The sequence below is a fragment of the Ranitomeya variabilis genome, chromosome 2 (genome assembly GCF_051348905.1).
Source record: "Ranitomeya variabilis isolate aRanVar5 chromosome 2, aRanVar5.hap1, whole genome shotgun sequence".
Lineage (NCBI taxonomy): Eukaryota > Metazoa > Chordata > Amphibia > Anura > Dendrobatidae > Ranitomeya > Ranitomeya variabilis.
This window is the reverse complement of record NC_135233.1, coordinates 540,999,025-541,015,297: the sequence shown is the minus strand read 5'-3', so window position 1 is coordinate 541,015,297 and position 16,273 is coordinate 540,999,025. Positions and strand designations below refer to the sequence as shown.

At 42.2% G+C, this 16,273-nt stretch overlaps 1 protein-coding gene across 5 annotated transcripts in view; it reads right to left on the bottom strand.

Annotated features, from left to right (window-relative positions):
• Window positions 1-16,273, bottom strand: part of DUS2 (dihydrouridine synthase 2) — a 569,010-nt gene that overhangs the window by 425,202 nt on the left and 127,535 nt on the right. For 4 of the 5 annotated variants that reach the window (XM_077288143.1, XM_077288137.1, XM_077288139.1 and 1 more), the window contains one exon: window positions 3,376-3,467. The exons of the other annotated variant lie outside the window; for it this stretch is intronic. In XM_077288143.1, the coding sequence (XP_077144258.1) occupies window positions 3,376-3,467 (92 nt within the window). The remainder of the gene's footprint in view (window positions 1-3,375; window positions 3,468-16,273) is intronic. 5 annotated transcript variants of the gene reach the window in all.

The window sequence follows — 16,273 nt, the reverse complement described above, 5'->3', positions numbered from 1 at the left end:
ACAAGAATTGGTATTTTAATGTGGTAGTTCCCTAGGAAGGTGTTGTGGGACCCTAGTACCATGCATGGTAGCTCCCATTACACTTCCGATGCCGCGTGACGTGCATCCTCAGAACGCAACACACAGACCAGAAGTGGAGTGACACTTGTTATTTTTTCTGTAGTTATTCACAAAGACAAATGCAATATCCTAAGTTGCACCTTATTTCAAGCAAAGATTCAAGTTTTTTCAATTTTTTCAAGCCATAGACTTGAAGGCCTCATTCACGTGTCAGTAGTTTTGCATCAGTATTTGTATGCCAAAACAAAGAGTGTCTCCAAAACACAGACCAGGTGTCAATCTTTCAATTATAATTTTTCTCTGTATGTTTCACTCCTGTTTTTGGCATAAAAACACTGACGCAGATACTGATCAATGAGGCCTTAATCTACAGGTGACTGAATCTGAATAGAGTCGTGTTTCATAATATATATCAAGTTCTGGTAAAAAATGTTCAGTTTGTCTAGTTTTCTTTTTATAGGTATATTTTTGAGTAAAATGTAAATTGTTCTTTTATTCTATAAACTACTGACAACATGTCTCCGAATTTCCAAGCAATACATTTTGTATTTATTTTCTGAAAATGAGAAATGTTCTAAGTAAAAAAAACAAGTTCATAATCATTTAGAAATAACAATACTAATGTTTTAACTCAGGAAGAGTTCAGAAATCAATATTTTGTGGAATAACCATGATTTTTAATCACAGCTTCCATGCGACTTGGCATACTTTCCACCAGTCTTTCACACTGCTTTTGGGTAACCTTATGCCACTCCTGGAACAAAAATGTAAGCAGTTCTTCTTTGTTTGATGGCTTGTGATTATACATCTTCCTCTTGATTACATTCCAGAGGTTTTCAATGGGGTTCAGGTCTGGAGATTGGGCTTGCCATGACAGGGATTTGATGTGGTGGTCCTTCATCCACACATTGATTGATCTAGCTGTGTGGCATGGCGCATTGTCTTGCTGGAAAAACCAGTCCTCAGAGTTGGGGAACATTGGCTGAGCAGAAGGAATCAACCGTTTTTCCAGGATAACCTTGTATGCGGCTTGATTTATATGTCCTTCGCAAAGATTACCCTGCCCAATTCCAGCCTTGCTAAAGAATCCCCAGATCATCATCAATCCTCCACCAAATTTCACAGTGGTTCAAGACACTGTGGCTTGTACGCCTCTCCTGGTCTCCATCTAACCATTAGATGATCAGGTGTTGGGCAAAGCTGAAAATTAGACTCATCGGAGAAGATTACCTTACTCCAGTCTTCTATGGTCCAATCCTTATGGTCTTTGGCCAACTTCAGCCTGGCTCTCCTTTGCTTCTCATTGATGAAAGGCTTTTTTCTAGCTTTACATGGCTTGAGCCCTTCCTCTAGGAGCCTGCTACGAACTGTTCTTGCCGAGCACTTCAACCCAGCTGCCATTTGCCATTCCTTTTGTAGGTTACTTGATGTCATTCTGCGGTTGGTAAGCGACATTCGAATAAGAAGACGGTAATCTCGGTCAGTGGAGAGTGGTTTTCGCCCTCTGCCGGTCTGTAGCTTTCTTGTCCCCAATGTCTGCTGTTTGACCTTGTTGTAATGGACAGCCATCTTAGAAATTTTAAGGATGGAGGCAACATGACGCTTATTGTATTCCTCTGCTAGGAAAGCCAGAATTGAGCCCTTGTTTTCCTCACTCAAGAATTCTTTTCAAGTCCTTTGGCATGGTTAAAAGTTATTTTTTCATTCCTATTACTTTTGGGATATTACTAGCACTTGTTTTGCCATCCAGCTTGTTCTATTGTAAGAGGATTGTGAACACCACAGAAGTGCTTTTGTCATGTCGGACGCTGTTCAGACCAGGTCGTTCGACAGACAGCGGTAATTCCGCTTTTGACCACTATGCGCTCATTGGCGTCGGCTAGATTTTATCTAGCTGGTCCAGGGTTAAATTACCTGGTGCTCGGATTGGAAGCTGGGCCATGCCCTCTGCCTTTAAATAGTTCTCCTGAACATTGGGCGTCGCCGGTTATAGCTTCTGTCTTGTGCATGTTATCTCGGTCTGGAGTGGTGAGCTAGTAGTTGGAGTATCGTTGCTGGTGGTGTATTTCCCTTTGTCTTATTTGCTCCTTCCTATATTTGTATTTGTTTTGCCCTTTGCATTTATAGTGCATTCCTGAGTGACTGCGGCGTGGTGCTTATTTTTCCGTTATCCTTGTCTGTGCTAACTGTGGGTATTGGAGTGTGGACTCTTCACTGGGTGGTGGGTTGTGGTTTCAGCCTAGGGTTGAAACAGGAGATAGGGCGAGGGTGGAGGCCCAGACATGCACACCATCAGTGTAAACTCTGGGAGAGGGTCAGTCAGGGTTTCCCTAGTCTGAGGGAAATCGCAGGGGCCCGGGTTATTAGCTCTTTCCTGCCTAGGTCTCCCGTGACAGTTTTATATACTTTCCTTCGTGAAATAAGATTTGGTTCAGGTGATCACCTAATCAGAAGCACATTATATAGAATGAGGTGTACTCTGGTTGGAATTCAACTGACACTGGAATTAAAGCTGATTTTTATAAAACTGTGCAGTGGTCTCATAATTTTTGCCTGAGCTGTATATAGATATTTATATTATACTAGATGGTGGCCCGATTCTAACGCATCGGGTAATCTAGAATATGCATGTCCACGTAGTATATTGCCCAGTCACGTAGTATATTACCCAGTCACGTAGTATATTGCCCAGTCACGTACTATATTGCCCAGCCACGTAGTATATTGTCCAGGTCTCATAATTTTTGCCTGAGCTGTATATAGATATTTATATTATATATCTTTAATTAATTAGTCATTTGAGTAATAATTTTCAATGCTAGCATTAAGAGAGATACATTAAACTTTCTAAAGGGTTTGTATCATGATTAGAAGTAATCCCCTACCCACAGAGTACAAGATAACTCCCAGATAACTTGGGGTGTAACTACCAGAAATCCTATGATCGAAATGGAGCAGAAGTCGAGCATGTGCACCTCCCCTCCATTTATGTTCAATGAGAGTGCCTATGATAGGTGATCCAATGCCATTGCATTTAAGAGTTGTTCCTTAATGAAAGTGAGCGGTGCCGATGATATTATGGCCCCACTCACCCGGAGAGACACATTAGTGATTAGCTAGGGTTCAAACAAGTGAGAAACAATCTGAAAATGCTGTATATGTTAGTTACACTAAAATTCCTTGCAGTCAGGAACTTCGCATTCATTCTCCTTTTCCACTTTTTATTAGGTGTTTTACACATGTGATCCACACTAAGCAGCATTTATTCACCACAGTGCATGCTAGGGCGCTGAATTTAGTAGTGCACAGTCTTACCATCTGGAAGACAACCCGATCTTTCTCCCTTTCACAAGTCTGAAAAATGACTCTCTCTGTAGGCGCAATGTAGTCCACTGTCTGGAGAACATCTGCAGTAAATAAAGTACAAGTGATTGATCCATATTAAGTTTACATAGGAAATTGTTTACAGATAATCTGATTTAGTGTTATTTCTCTGCATCTTTATACTCTTGGGCTGCATTCAAACTTTACAATATATTACAGCTGTTGCAAAAATGAATCAAAGATGCAGCAGGTTTATTACACCGAGAACTTGCTAACCATTAACCCCTTCACGATCTTGGGATTTTCAGATTTTGTGTTTCCATTTTTTTTCTCCTTCTTCCCAGAGTTTTTGGTCAAAATGGTCATGTGAGGACTTGTTTATTGCGGGATGAGTTGTACTTTTGAATGACACCATTGGTTTTATTCAGTTATATTGTTATATTGTGTACCGCAAAATGGGAAAAAAAATTCAAAGTGAGATGAAATTGCTAAAAAGTGCAGTCCCACATTTTTTTTTTACCATGTTCACTAAATGCTAAAATGGACCTGCCATTATAATTCTCCAGATCATTAAGAGTTCGCATATACCAAACATGCATGTTATTATTTAAGTGTCGAAAAAAAAATTAAATGTTTGAATTAACCCCTTCACGCCGCTGCCCTTTTTGGTTTTTGCATTTGTTTTTCGCCCCCTTCTTCCCAGAGCCATAACTTTTTTTTTTCATCAATATGGCCATGTGAGGGCTTGTTTTTTGCAGAACGAGTTGTACTCATGCTGATTCATCGGTGACCTGCGATCATGTGATGGAGTCACCAATGGGTGGGCGGAATTAGTGACACGCTTCCGGTGTGGTCACAGTAAGTGGTAAAATGTATTCAATATGACTTAAATGTGAAAAAACGTAAATTTGGCAAACATTTTGAAAATGTTGCACTTTCCAAATGTTGAATGTTTATGCCCCATAATCATTGAGTTATATCGCACAAAATAAATAATAATTAAAATGTTGCACATGTCAACTTTACAACAGCACACTTTGAAACATCTTTTTTTGTTAGGAAGTTAGAAGGGTTAAAAGTTTTATTTTTCCAACAAAAAATACAAAACCTTTTTTTTAGGGACCACATCACATTTGAAGAAGTGTCTTTCAGGGGGCTATATGACAGAAAATACCCCAAAGTGTCACCATTCTAAAAACTGCACCCCTCAAGGTACTCAAAACCACATTCAAGAAATGTATTAACCATTCAGATGCTCCACAGGAATTTTTGAAATGCGAAAGGAAAAAATGAACATTTAATAACTTTTTCTCACAAAAATGTTACTTTAAACCAAAAACTTTTTTTATTTTCGCAAAAGTGACATGAAAAAATTGGACCCCAAAATGTGTTATGCAATTTCTCCTAAGCATGCAGATACCCAATATGGAGAGGGAACTTCTGTTTGGCCACACAGTATGGCATGGAAGGGAAGTAGCGCCATTTGACTTTATAAATGCAAAATTATCTGGAATAACTAGTGGATGCCATGTCGAGTTTGGAGAGCCCCTCATGTGCCTAAACAGTGGAAATCCCCACAAGTAACACCATTTTGGAAACTAGAGCCCTCAGGGAACTTATTTACATGTTTGGTGAGCACCTTGAACCCCCCCCCAGTTGCTTCACAGAAGTTTATAAAATTGAGCCTTGAAAATTAAAATAAATAAATCACAGTTTCTCCACAAAAATGTTTTTTAGTCCCCCGTATTTTACATTCTCACAAGAGTAAGAGTAGAAATGTCACCATAATTAGTTGTGCAATTTATCCTCAGTACTCAGATACCCCATATGTGGGGGTAAAAAACTGTTCAGGCTCACAGCAGTGCTTAGAAATGATGGAGTGACGTTTTGGAACGCAGACATTGATGAAATCATCTGTCGGTGTCATGTCTGATTTAGAGAGGCCCTGATGTGCCTAACCAGTAAAAAAAAAAAACCACAAGGGACAGCATTTTGTAAGCTAGACCCCTCAATAAATGTATCTGGATGTATGGTGAACACCTTGAACCACCAGCTGCTTCACAGAAGTTTATAACGTAGAGCAGTAAAAATAAAAAAAAAATAAAATAAAAAAATCACATTTTTTCCAAAAAAAATGTTATTTTAGCCCAATTGTTTTTATTTTCACAAGCACAGCAGGAAAAAATGGACTCCAAAATTTGTTGTGCAATTTCTTAATATACTGGTATGAATGGCCCCCTCATCTCTATACTGGTATGCATGGTCCCCTCATCCCTATATAGGTAAGCATGGCCCCCATTCCCGTATGCATGGCCCCCATTCCCATCCTGGTATCATGGCCTTCTCATCCCTATCCAGGTATGCATAGCCCCCCTCATCCCTATCCTGGTATTCCTATCAGAATCTTGTATTTCAAAGATTTAAACAGAAATCCAGGTGTAAGCGCTCAGCTCAGTAGCGTGCAGGATAAATGGGAGCCAAGCCTTAGGCCGGCCTCACACTAGCGAGTTTTACGGACGTATGAGCGCATAAACTACGTCCGTAAAATACGCATAACACACGGCCCAATGATTCTCTCTGTCCCAGCTCCTATCAGCCGTATTTTACTGATCCGTATTATACGGTCTTGTACGGCCGTACAAAATCGCAGCATGCTGCCTTTGTCACCATATTGCACAAAAAAAATCGCCAATGAAAGTCTATGGGGGCGAGAAAAATACGGATTACACACGGACCAGCAGTGTGACCTGCGAGAAATACGCACCGGTGTTAGAGAGAAAAGCCGGTAATTCAATTGCCAGCTTTTCATTTCTCCTTCCCAAACCCGACAGGATATGAGACATGGTTTACATACAGTAAACCATCTCATATCCCTTTTTTTTTGCATATTCCACACTACTAATGTTAGTAGTGTGTATGTGCAAAATTTTGGCGCTGTAGCTGCTAAAATAAAGAGTTAAATGGCGGAAAAAATTGGCATGGGCTCCCGCGCAATTTTCTCCGCCAGAGTGGTAAAGTCAGTGACTGAGGGCAGATATTAATAGCCTAGAGAGGGTCCATGGTTATTGCCCCTCCCTGGCTACAAACATCTGCCCCCAGCCACCCCAGAAAAGGCACATCTGGAAGATGCACCTATTCTGGCACTTGGCCTCTCTCTTCCCACTCCCGTGTAGCGGTGGGATATGGGGTAATGAAGGGTTAATGTCACCTTGCTATTGTAAGGTGACCTTAAGCCAGATTAATAATGGAGAGGCGTCAATTATGACACCTATCCATTATTAATCCAACTAGTGCCATTCTATCTCTATACTTGGGCTCTTGCTGTTTTGAACTGTTCACTTTTTGAATTGAGCACAGGTGGTCACAAGCGAGACTCTAATAAATATATAAAATGGAGGTCAGTCATCAAGACACTATGGATTCAGACCCAGGCAATGCAGTGGAGGATGGTTTACTGGCTGGTAGAGAAGGTGCAGAGGAGTTCTTTATGGATTGTAACCATAAAGACGAATTATCATTAATAAGCACGAAAACTTTAGAAACTAAAATATACTCTTAGACTATATTGGACCATACAATCATTGAAATCATATACGGAATGTGGACGTGTTCCAAGGGGTTTGCGTGTCTATAAAGAAATCTCCCAATTTAGCGGAGATGAATTATTCCAAAAAGCTTGGGAAGAAATCCATCTACAGTGTTCTCGGAATCTCTTAACACTAGTCATTAGTCAAAATGAAAAAGAGTATGCGGTATTATGTGAGCAACTGGAGAATGCCAAACAGGAGCTAACTTCAAGGGTAACAGAAAACCATAATATAACGTTTTAAAAAAAGTTAAATAAAAAATTAGTTTTAATACAGATGGAAACAAAACAAAAGAAAAAAGATAAATTCTTAAGAGACAAGAATGACTTTGCCACAGGACAGATTTTTTCTTGGAATAGAAATAATAAAAGAAGAAATTTTCAAAGAAACCAGTCTTATAAAAAATTTAACAAACGTAAAATATATAGAGATGGATGGGTAACGGACTCAGATTCTAGTGGCATGGAAGAACCATCGGATAATACTGAAACTACAGCAATGGTTGAACAAAAAGACATCCCTTTAGGAAAAAGATCCGACGAGGTGGACGGAAAAAGAAATCAGCAGAAAAAACGCAAACAGGTGTCGTGGAGGCGATAGCAAACGATAACAATAAACTCCAAAAAACTCCAAGTAATAAATCTATCAGGAAGAACACTTACCAACGAACAAAGGCAGGTTCTATCATTGGGCTTGAACTTTTGCATTCCTGAAGAATTTGATTTAATTGACTTTAAGATTGATTTATTTAAGGCCACAAGAAAGTTACATTTAAAAAAAATTTTTTCAAATGTCAAAGATAAAAAACCATCTACTAATGTTTCTACCGAAAACCCAGTGACTATCGGGAATTTAGGTTTTATGGCTTTTCCACCTACAGATTTAAAAGATATCGAGGATGCATGGCTTTTGGCTAATTTAAGTGAACCTGTTACCACCGCATGCGATTGGAGTATTGATTCTGATTCCGTCTTGTATTCAGATCCCATCTCGCATATTGAACCATTTACAGGGGGTACCCAGTCAACATTTATGCCCCCCATCTCTCCAGGGAATGCTATAGACTTATTCCAGGACCTAGTGGTTAAAGACGTGGAAGCCATACTATACCGTTTACCTCAAAAAAATATGTCGAAAGAGGAGAAAGCCATACGTGAAATGCAGCAGTGGAATGATACAATCATAAGGAAAGCGGACAAGGGTGATAATATCGTTATTCTAGACAAAAATTACTATATTGAGGAAGCTATGTCCCAATTAAACAATAGATCTGTTTATACCACTCTAGATCATAATCCCATTTCAAAATTCAAAGAAAAATTGAGGACACATTTAAATAAATATGTTACAAAGGGTGTACTATTAAAAAATAAAGCAGAGAAGCTGCTTCCAGAACATCCCATTATACCTAATTGGTATAGCGTACCCAAAATTCACAAACATGCAACTAAACCGCCCGGACGTCCTATAATATCCGGCATCGGATCTTTAACGGAACCCTTGTCCAAATTCCTTGATTGGCTACTCAAACCACTGCTCCAAAAAATTCCATCTTTTGTAAAAGACTCTGGCGACTTCCTACTGGCCTTAAGAACTTTTGATTGGCAACCCACATTTTCTCTTGTCTCGATTGATATTGTAAACCTGTACATGCGTATCCCCCAGAACAAAGGTATCGAGGCCATCCGCACCATTCTACTTAATTGTAATAAAGACCAGGACTTCATTGATTTTATCACTGAAAGCCTGGACTTTATTTTGTCACACAACGCGTTTAAATTCAATAATAAGTGGTTCCTGCAGTGTTCAGGAACCGCGATGGGTACGCCCATCGCTTGTGTATTTGCTAACTTGTTTTTAGCTGTATTTGAAGAGAAACATATTACTTCCATCTCTAATCCGTTTTTACGATTCATACGGACTTATCACAGGTTTGCGGATTACATTTTCATGTTGTGGAGTGGTTCGGAAGATGACTTTAACAACTTCGTAACCTACCTCAATGAGGGCAATAAAGATAACATGCAATTTACTGCTTGCTTTGGGGGAAAAATGCTAGATTTTTTAGACGTTAAAATGGAGATAGCGGAAAATAAAATTAATACAAGTATACATAAAAAATCTACCGCGTCAAATAGCCTATTACATTATAATAGTGCCCATCCCTTTCACACAAAGAACAGCATACCGTATAGTCAAATGGTCAGATACAGAAAAATCAATAATAATGAGGTGGTATTTTCCCAACAACTAACCGAATTAAAGACTAATTTCTTGAATAGAGATTATCCTCAAAAAATCTTGTCAGCAGCTGAGAATAGGGTTAGGAAACTAACACAGGAAGATCTGTTATTAAAAAATCGTAGTAAACGCGCACGGTCTCCTAGGGAGGATGCCAATAAAAAATTTGTATTTTCATTTACACATAGCCCTATGGATAAAGAAATTTACGCGGCTATAAATAAAAATTGGCACATACTACAAACTGACCGGGAATTATCATCTTTAACAAAGCATCATCCAACTTTTGCCTATAAACGTACAAAAAATATAGGAGATCTCCTTGTAAAAAATCGTTTAGTAACAGCAGAAAATACTAACTGGTTAAAAAAGCTGCAACCCATCGGCAACCACAAATGTGGCAATTGTAGTTTTTGCCACTTTAGATTGTTAGACAATCCCATCCGCATCGGTCCTGTTTCTCACACAGTCCGTCAGCTAATCACATGCAGAACCCAGTATGTGGTATATATTATTACATGCCCCTGTCAATTCTTTTATATCGGCAAAACCCTTCGCCCGATGTTCCATAGATTTAGAGAACATTTTAGTTCCATCGCTTCGGGCAAAGGAAGCCACCGCTTTATAAAACATATGCGCGACATACATAATGCGAACCCAAATGTTTTACGTTTTGCCTGATTGGAAATAGTGAAAAATCCACCGAATGGAGGTGATCGCAATAAATTGCTTCTAAGACGAGAAGCAAGGTGGATCATAGAAACTAATGCACAGGGGGCTATCGGACTGAATGACAAACTCGATATGTAGATTTTCCTATAAAAAATAATAAGTAAAATATTACCGTGAGTACATTTGCCGATAAAGAGAGTTTTCTATCATGCTTATTAATGTAATTTGGTGCACTTTTGCCAAATGTTGTTTTTAATCACCTCACCTGTTTGTATCAAGTTGTCCAGTTCCCTATATAGGATGTGACGTTTTTAATACATGCACCTGGACCCGTTGAAGCGCACGAGCGCGAAACGGCCGTTGTCCTCTTTCCTCCTCTTGCACCGTTACTCTCACCAGCCGCCTCTCCACATCGTGTCAATGTCTGCATATTTTGAATAAAGGACATCATTTCACAGCAAATATTGGGTGAGTGCCACGTTCTTTTCTTCATTAATTTAGTTTTATAGGTCAGGTCGTTCCAGACGTGGCGATAACAAATATGTGCACTTTTATTGTTTATATTTTTCTTCATACAAATATTTATTTATCGGTACAATACAGATATACAGTTATATGAAAAAGTTTGGGCACCCCTATTAATCTTAAGCTTAATGTTTTATAAAAATAGTTTTTTTTGCAACAGCTATTTCAGTTTCATATATCTAAGAACTGTTGGACACAGTAATGTTTCTGCCTTGAAATGAGGTTTATTGTACTAACAGAAAATGTGCAATCTGCATTCAAACAAAATTTGACAGGTGCATAAGTATGGGCACCTCACCAGAAAAGTGACATTAATATTTAGTAGATCCTCCTTTTGCAAAAATAACAGCCTCTAGTCGCTTCCTGTAGCTTTTAATGAGTTCCTGGATCCTGGATGAAGGTATTTTTGACCATTCCTCTTACAAAACAATTCCAGTTCAGTTAAGTTTGATGGTCGCCGAGCATGGACAGCCCTCTTCAAATGATACCACAGATGTTCAATGATATTCAGGTCTGGGGACTGGGATGGCCATTCTAGAACAGTGTAATTGTTCCTCTGCATGAATTCCTGAGTAGATTTCGAGCGGTGTTTTGGATCATTGTCTTGCTGAAAGATCCATACCCTGCGTAACTTCAACTTTGTCACTGAATCATGAACATTATTGTCAAGAATCTGCTGATACTGAGAGGAATCCATGTGTCCCTCAACTTTAACAAGATTCCCGGTGCAGGCATTGGCCACACAGCCCCAAAGCATGATGGAACCTCCACCAAATTTTACTGTGGGTAGCAAGTGTTTTTCTTGGAATGCTGTGGTTTTTTGCCGCCATGCATAACGCCTTTTTGAATGACCAAACAACTCAATCTTGGTTTCATTAGTCCACAGGACCTTCTTCCAAAAAGTAATTGGCTTCTCCAAATGTGCTTTTGCATACCTCAGTTGACTCTGTTTGTGGCGTGCTTGCAGAAATGGCTTCTTTCACATCACTGTCCCATACAGCTTCTCCTTGTGAAAAGTGCGTTGTATAGTTGACCGATGCACAGTGACACCATCGGCAGCAAGTTGATGCTGCAGCTCTCTGGAGGTGGTCTGAGGATTGTCCTTGACTGATCTCACCATTCTTCTTCTTTGCCTTTCTGACGTTTTTCTTGGCCTGCCACTTCTGGCCTTAACAAGAACTTTACCTTTGTTCTTCCATTTCCTTACTATGTTCCTCACAGTGGAAATTGACAAGTTAAATCTCTTAGAAAGCTTTTTGTATCCTTCCCCTGAACAACTATGTTGAATAATCTTTGTTTTCAGATCGTTTGACAGTTGTTTTGAGGAGCCCATGATGCCACTCTTCAGAGGAGATTCAAACAGGAGAACAACTTGCAAGTGGCCACTTTAAGTAGCTTTTCTCATGTTTGCATACACCTGGCTATGAAGTTCAAAGCTCAATGAGGTTACAAAACCAAAAAAAGTGCTTTAGTAAGTCAGTAAAAAGTAGGTAGGAGTATTTAAAACAAGAAAATGATAAGGGTGCCCATACTTATGCACCTGTCAAATTTTGTTTGAATGCAGATTGCACATTTTCTGTTAGTACAATAAACCTCATTTCAAGGCAGAAACATTACTGTGTCCAACAGTTCTTAGATATATGAAACTGAAATAGCTGTTGCAAAAAAAACAATTTTTATAAAACATTAAGCTTAAGATTAATAGGGGTGCCCAAACTTTTTCATATAACTGTATATAGATTTTTGTGATTTTTTTACACCTTTTTTCACTTTTTTTTAATTTACCGTATATACTTGAGTATAAGCCAACCCATATATAAGCCGAGGCACCTAATTTTACCACAAAAAAATGAGAAAGCATATTGACTCGATTAAGCCTCATCCCTATCCTGGTATGCATCGGCCCCATCGACATCTTGGTATGCACGGCCCCCCTCATTCCTATCCTGGTATGCATGGCCCCCATCTTGGTATGCATGGCCCCCTCATCCCTATAATGGTATGCATGGCCCCCTTATCCCTATACTGGTATGCATAGCGCCCTCATCCCTATTCTGGTATGCATGGCCCTCTCATCCCTATAATGGTATGCATGACCCCCTTATCCCTATACTGGGATGCATAGCGCCCTCATCCCTATAATGGTATGCATGGCCCCCTTATCCCTATACTGGTATGCATAGCACCCCTTATCCCTACACTGGTATGCATAGCGCCCTCATCTCTATCCTGGTATGCATGGCCCCCTCATCCCTATAATGGTATGCATGGCCCCCTCATCCGTATACTGGTATGCATGGCGCCCTCATCCCTATAATGGTAAGCATGCCCCCCTCCTCTATACTGGTAAGCATGCCCCCCTCATCTCTATACGGGTTTGCATTCCCCCATCATCTCCATACTGGTATGCATGCCTCCCTCATCCCTATACTGGTATGCATGCTACCCTCATCCCTATAGTGGTATGCATGCCCCCCTCATCTCTATACTGGTATGCATGGCCCCCATTCCCATCCTGGTATCATGGCCTTCTCATCCCTATCTTGGTATGCATGGCCCCTCACATAACTATCCTGGTATGCATAGCCCCTTCCCTCATCCTATCCTGGTATGCCTGGCCCCCACATCCCTATCCTCGTATGAACTGCCCCTCATCCCTATACTGGTATGCATGCCCCCCTCATCTCTATACTGGTATGCATGGCCCGCTCATCCCTATATAGGTAAGCATGGCCCCCATTCCCATTCTCGTATGCATGGCCCCCATTCCCATCCTGGTATCATGGCCTTCTCATCCCTATCCAGGTATGCATAGCCCCCCTCATCCCTATCCTGGTATGCCTGGCCCCGACATCCCTATCCTGGTATGCACGGCCCCCACATCCAAAGTTCAAAGCGGCGGCGGGGGAGTTGGCGCTTGCGACAGGCGAGCGCCCCTGCCTCACAGGGGCCCCATAGCAGCTGTGTGATGTGCCGCTAGCTGAGGGCCTCTGGGGGAGCGGGGGCCCTAGGCACTGGCAGCTGCCTGCCCCTAACGCCGGCCCTGAATGGGCCCCCCTGTCTCGCCAGGGCCCCGGCACTTGCCCGGGTACTGACGCCGGCCCTGCATGACCCCCTCATCACTATCCTTTTACGCATGGCCCCCTCATCCTTATCCTGGTATGCACAGCCCCCCACATCCCTATACTGGTATGCACGGCCCCCTCATCCCTATACTGGTATGTATGGCCCCCTCATCCGTATACTGGTATGCATGGCCCCCATTCCCATTCTGGTATGCATGCCCCCCCATCCTGGTATGCATGGCCTTATCATCCCTATCCTGGTATGCACAGCCCCCACATCTGTATCCTGGTATGCACGGCCCCCACATCCATATCCTGGTATGCACGACCCCCACATCCCTATATTAGTATGCATGGCCCCCTCATCATTATCCTGGTATGCACAGTCCCCCACATCCCTATCCTGGTATGCACGGCCCCCACATCTGCATCCTGGTATGCATGGCCCCCTCATCCCTATACTAGTATGCATGGTCCCCTAATCACTATCCTTTTATGCATGGCCCCATCTCATCCCTATTCTGGTATGCATGGACCTCCCATCCCTTTTCAGGTATGCCTGGCCCCCTCATCCCTATGCTGATATGCCTGGCCCCCTCATCCCTATACTGGAATGCATGGCCCCATCATCCCTAAACTGGTATGCATGGCCCCCTCATCGCTATCCTGGTTTGCATGGCCCCCCACATCGCTATCCTGTTATGCATGGCCCCCCACATACCTATCCTGGTTTGAATGGCCCCCCACATACCTATCCTGGTTTGCATGGCCCCCCACATTGCTATCCTGGTATGCATGGCCCCCCACATACCTATCCTGGTATGTATGGCCCCCCACATCCCTATCCTGGTATGCATGCCCCCCACATCCCTATCCTGGTATGCATGGACACCACATCCCTATCCTGGTATGCATGGCCCCCTGTCACACACAGCATAGGACAGACTAAGTGCAACACAAAGGGATAAGGGAAGGGCAACCAAACACTATGGAAGGTGGAAGTGGAGACCCCTAGATTTATCCAACGTCACCATCTCTGTCCTACCGTCCCTATATAGGTTACGCACCTATCACCGAGCAGGATACTTAGTCCCTGTGTGAACCGGGCAATAATCCCTGCATCGGGAAGAACAGGATGGACGCTAGTCAATCCCACTAACATTAAAGACAGTAAGGATAAATGAAACCAGGGGGAGACTTAGCTTGAGCAGACTCAGAGAGAAACGCCGATGCCTTCCAAACTTCAAGAGGACACTAGCAGACTGCTACAGCTCCAAGCTTCAACAGAGAAGTGGAAATAGGAAATATCACCCACAACTCAAAACAGCAAGTTGGGAGTTATAAACACCCAGGTCCAGGTGTGGCCATTAGCACCGGGGCAGTTGGCCACTAGTCTGCAAAGCAAGCAACTGCGACCTTCTGAAGAAGCAGTGCAACGCTCTGCAGCCTTTGACACATCCGTGGCACCCCCTCATCCCTATCCTGGTATGCATGGCCCCTGTTATGAGCTGGTGGTTTAGGAGCAACATGGGACGTGCTCTGGAGGAGGTGGTACCTGTACTGACCGCAGTTCCTGAGCTTAACACAACACTAGAAGTAGCCGTGGGATGTTCCTGTCACTCCCTAGACACCTCGTCACAGCCGGAGGACTAACTACCCCTAAAGCTAGAAACAGGAAAGCTATCTTGCCTCAGAGAAAATCCCCAAAGGATAAGACAGCCCCCCACAAATATTGACTGTGAGTAGAGATGGAAATGACATACGCAGAATGAAACCAGGATGTAGCAAAGGATGCCAGTCTAACTAGATAAATAGAACAGGAAAGAATACTGTGCGGTCAGTATTAAAAACTAGAAAAATCCACCACAGAGTTTACAAAAATCTCCACACCTGACTAAAGGTGTGGAGGGTAAATCTGCTTCCCAGTGCTTCCAGCTTAACTGAATAAATCTATACTGACAAGCTGGACTAGAAAAAACATAGAAAGTGCAGAAAGATTAAGTCCACAACAAGTGGACTGCAAAAGAACAAAGCAAGGACTTATCTTTGCTGAACTGGTCAGAATATCAGGGAAATCCAAGCAGAGATGTGAATCCAACCAGGAACCATTGACAACTGGCACAGGCTGAAGGATAGAACCAGGCTAAATAGTCGAGCCAGAAAGACAATCAGTGGAAGCAGCTGCTGACTACTAAATCCAAGGAGCAGCAGTACCACTTAAAACCACCGGAGGGAGCCCAAGAGCGGAATTCACAACAGTACCCCCCCCTTGAGGAGGGGTCACCGAACCCTCACCAGAACCCCCAGGCCGATCAGGACGAGCCAAGTGAAAAGCACGAACCAAATCGGCGGCATGGACATCGGAAGCAACAACCCAAGAATTATCCTCCTGGCCATAACCCTTCCACTTGACAAGATACTGAAGCCTCCGCCTCGAAAAAAGAGAATCCAAAATTTTCTCCACCACATATTCCAACTCCCCATCAACCAACACCGGGGCAGGAGGATCAACAGAGGGAACAACGGGCACCACATATCTCCGCAACAAAGATCTATGGAAAACATTATGGATGGCAAAAGAGGCTGGAAGGGCCAAACAAAAAGATACCGGATTGATAATCTCAGAAATCTTATAAGGACCAATAAACCGAGGCTTGAACTTAGGGGAAGAAACCTTCATAGGAACATGACGAGAAGATAACCAGACTAAATCCCCCACCCGAAGCCGGGGACCAACACATCGACGGCGGTTAGCAAAACATTGAGCCTTTTCCTGAGACAACGTCAAATTGTCTACCA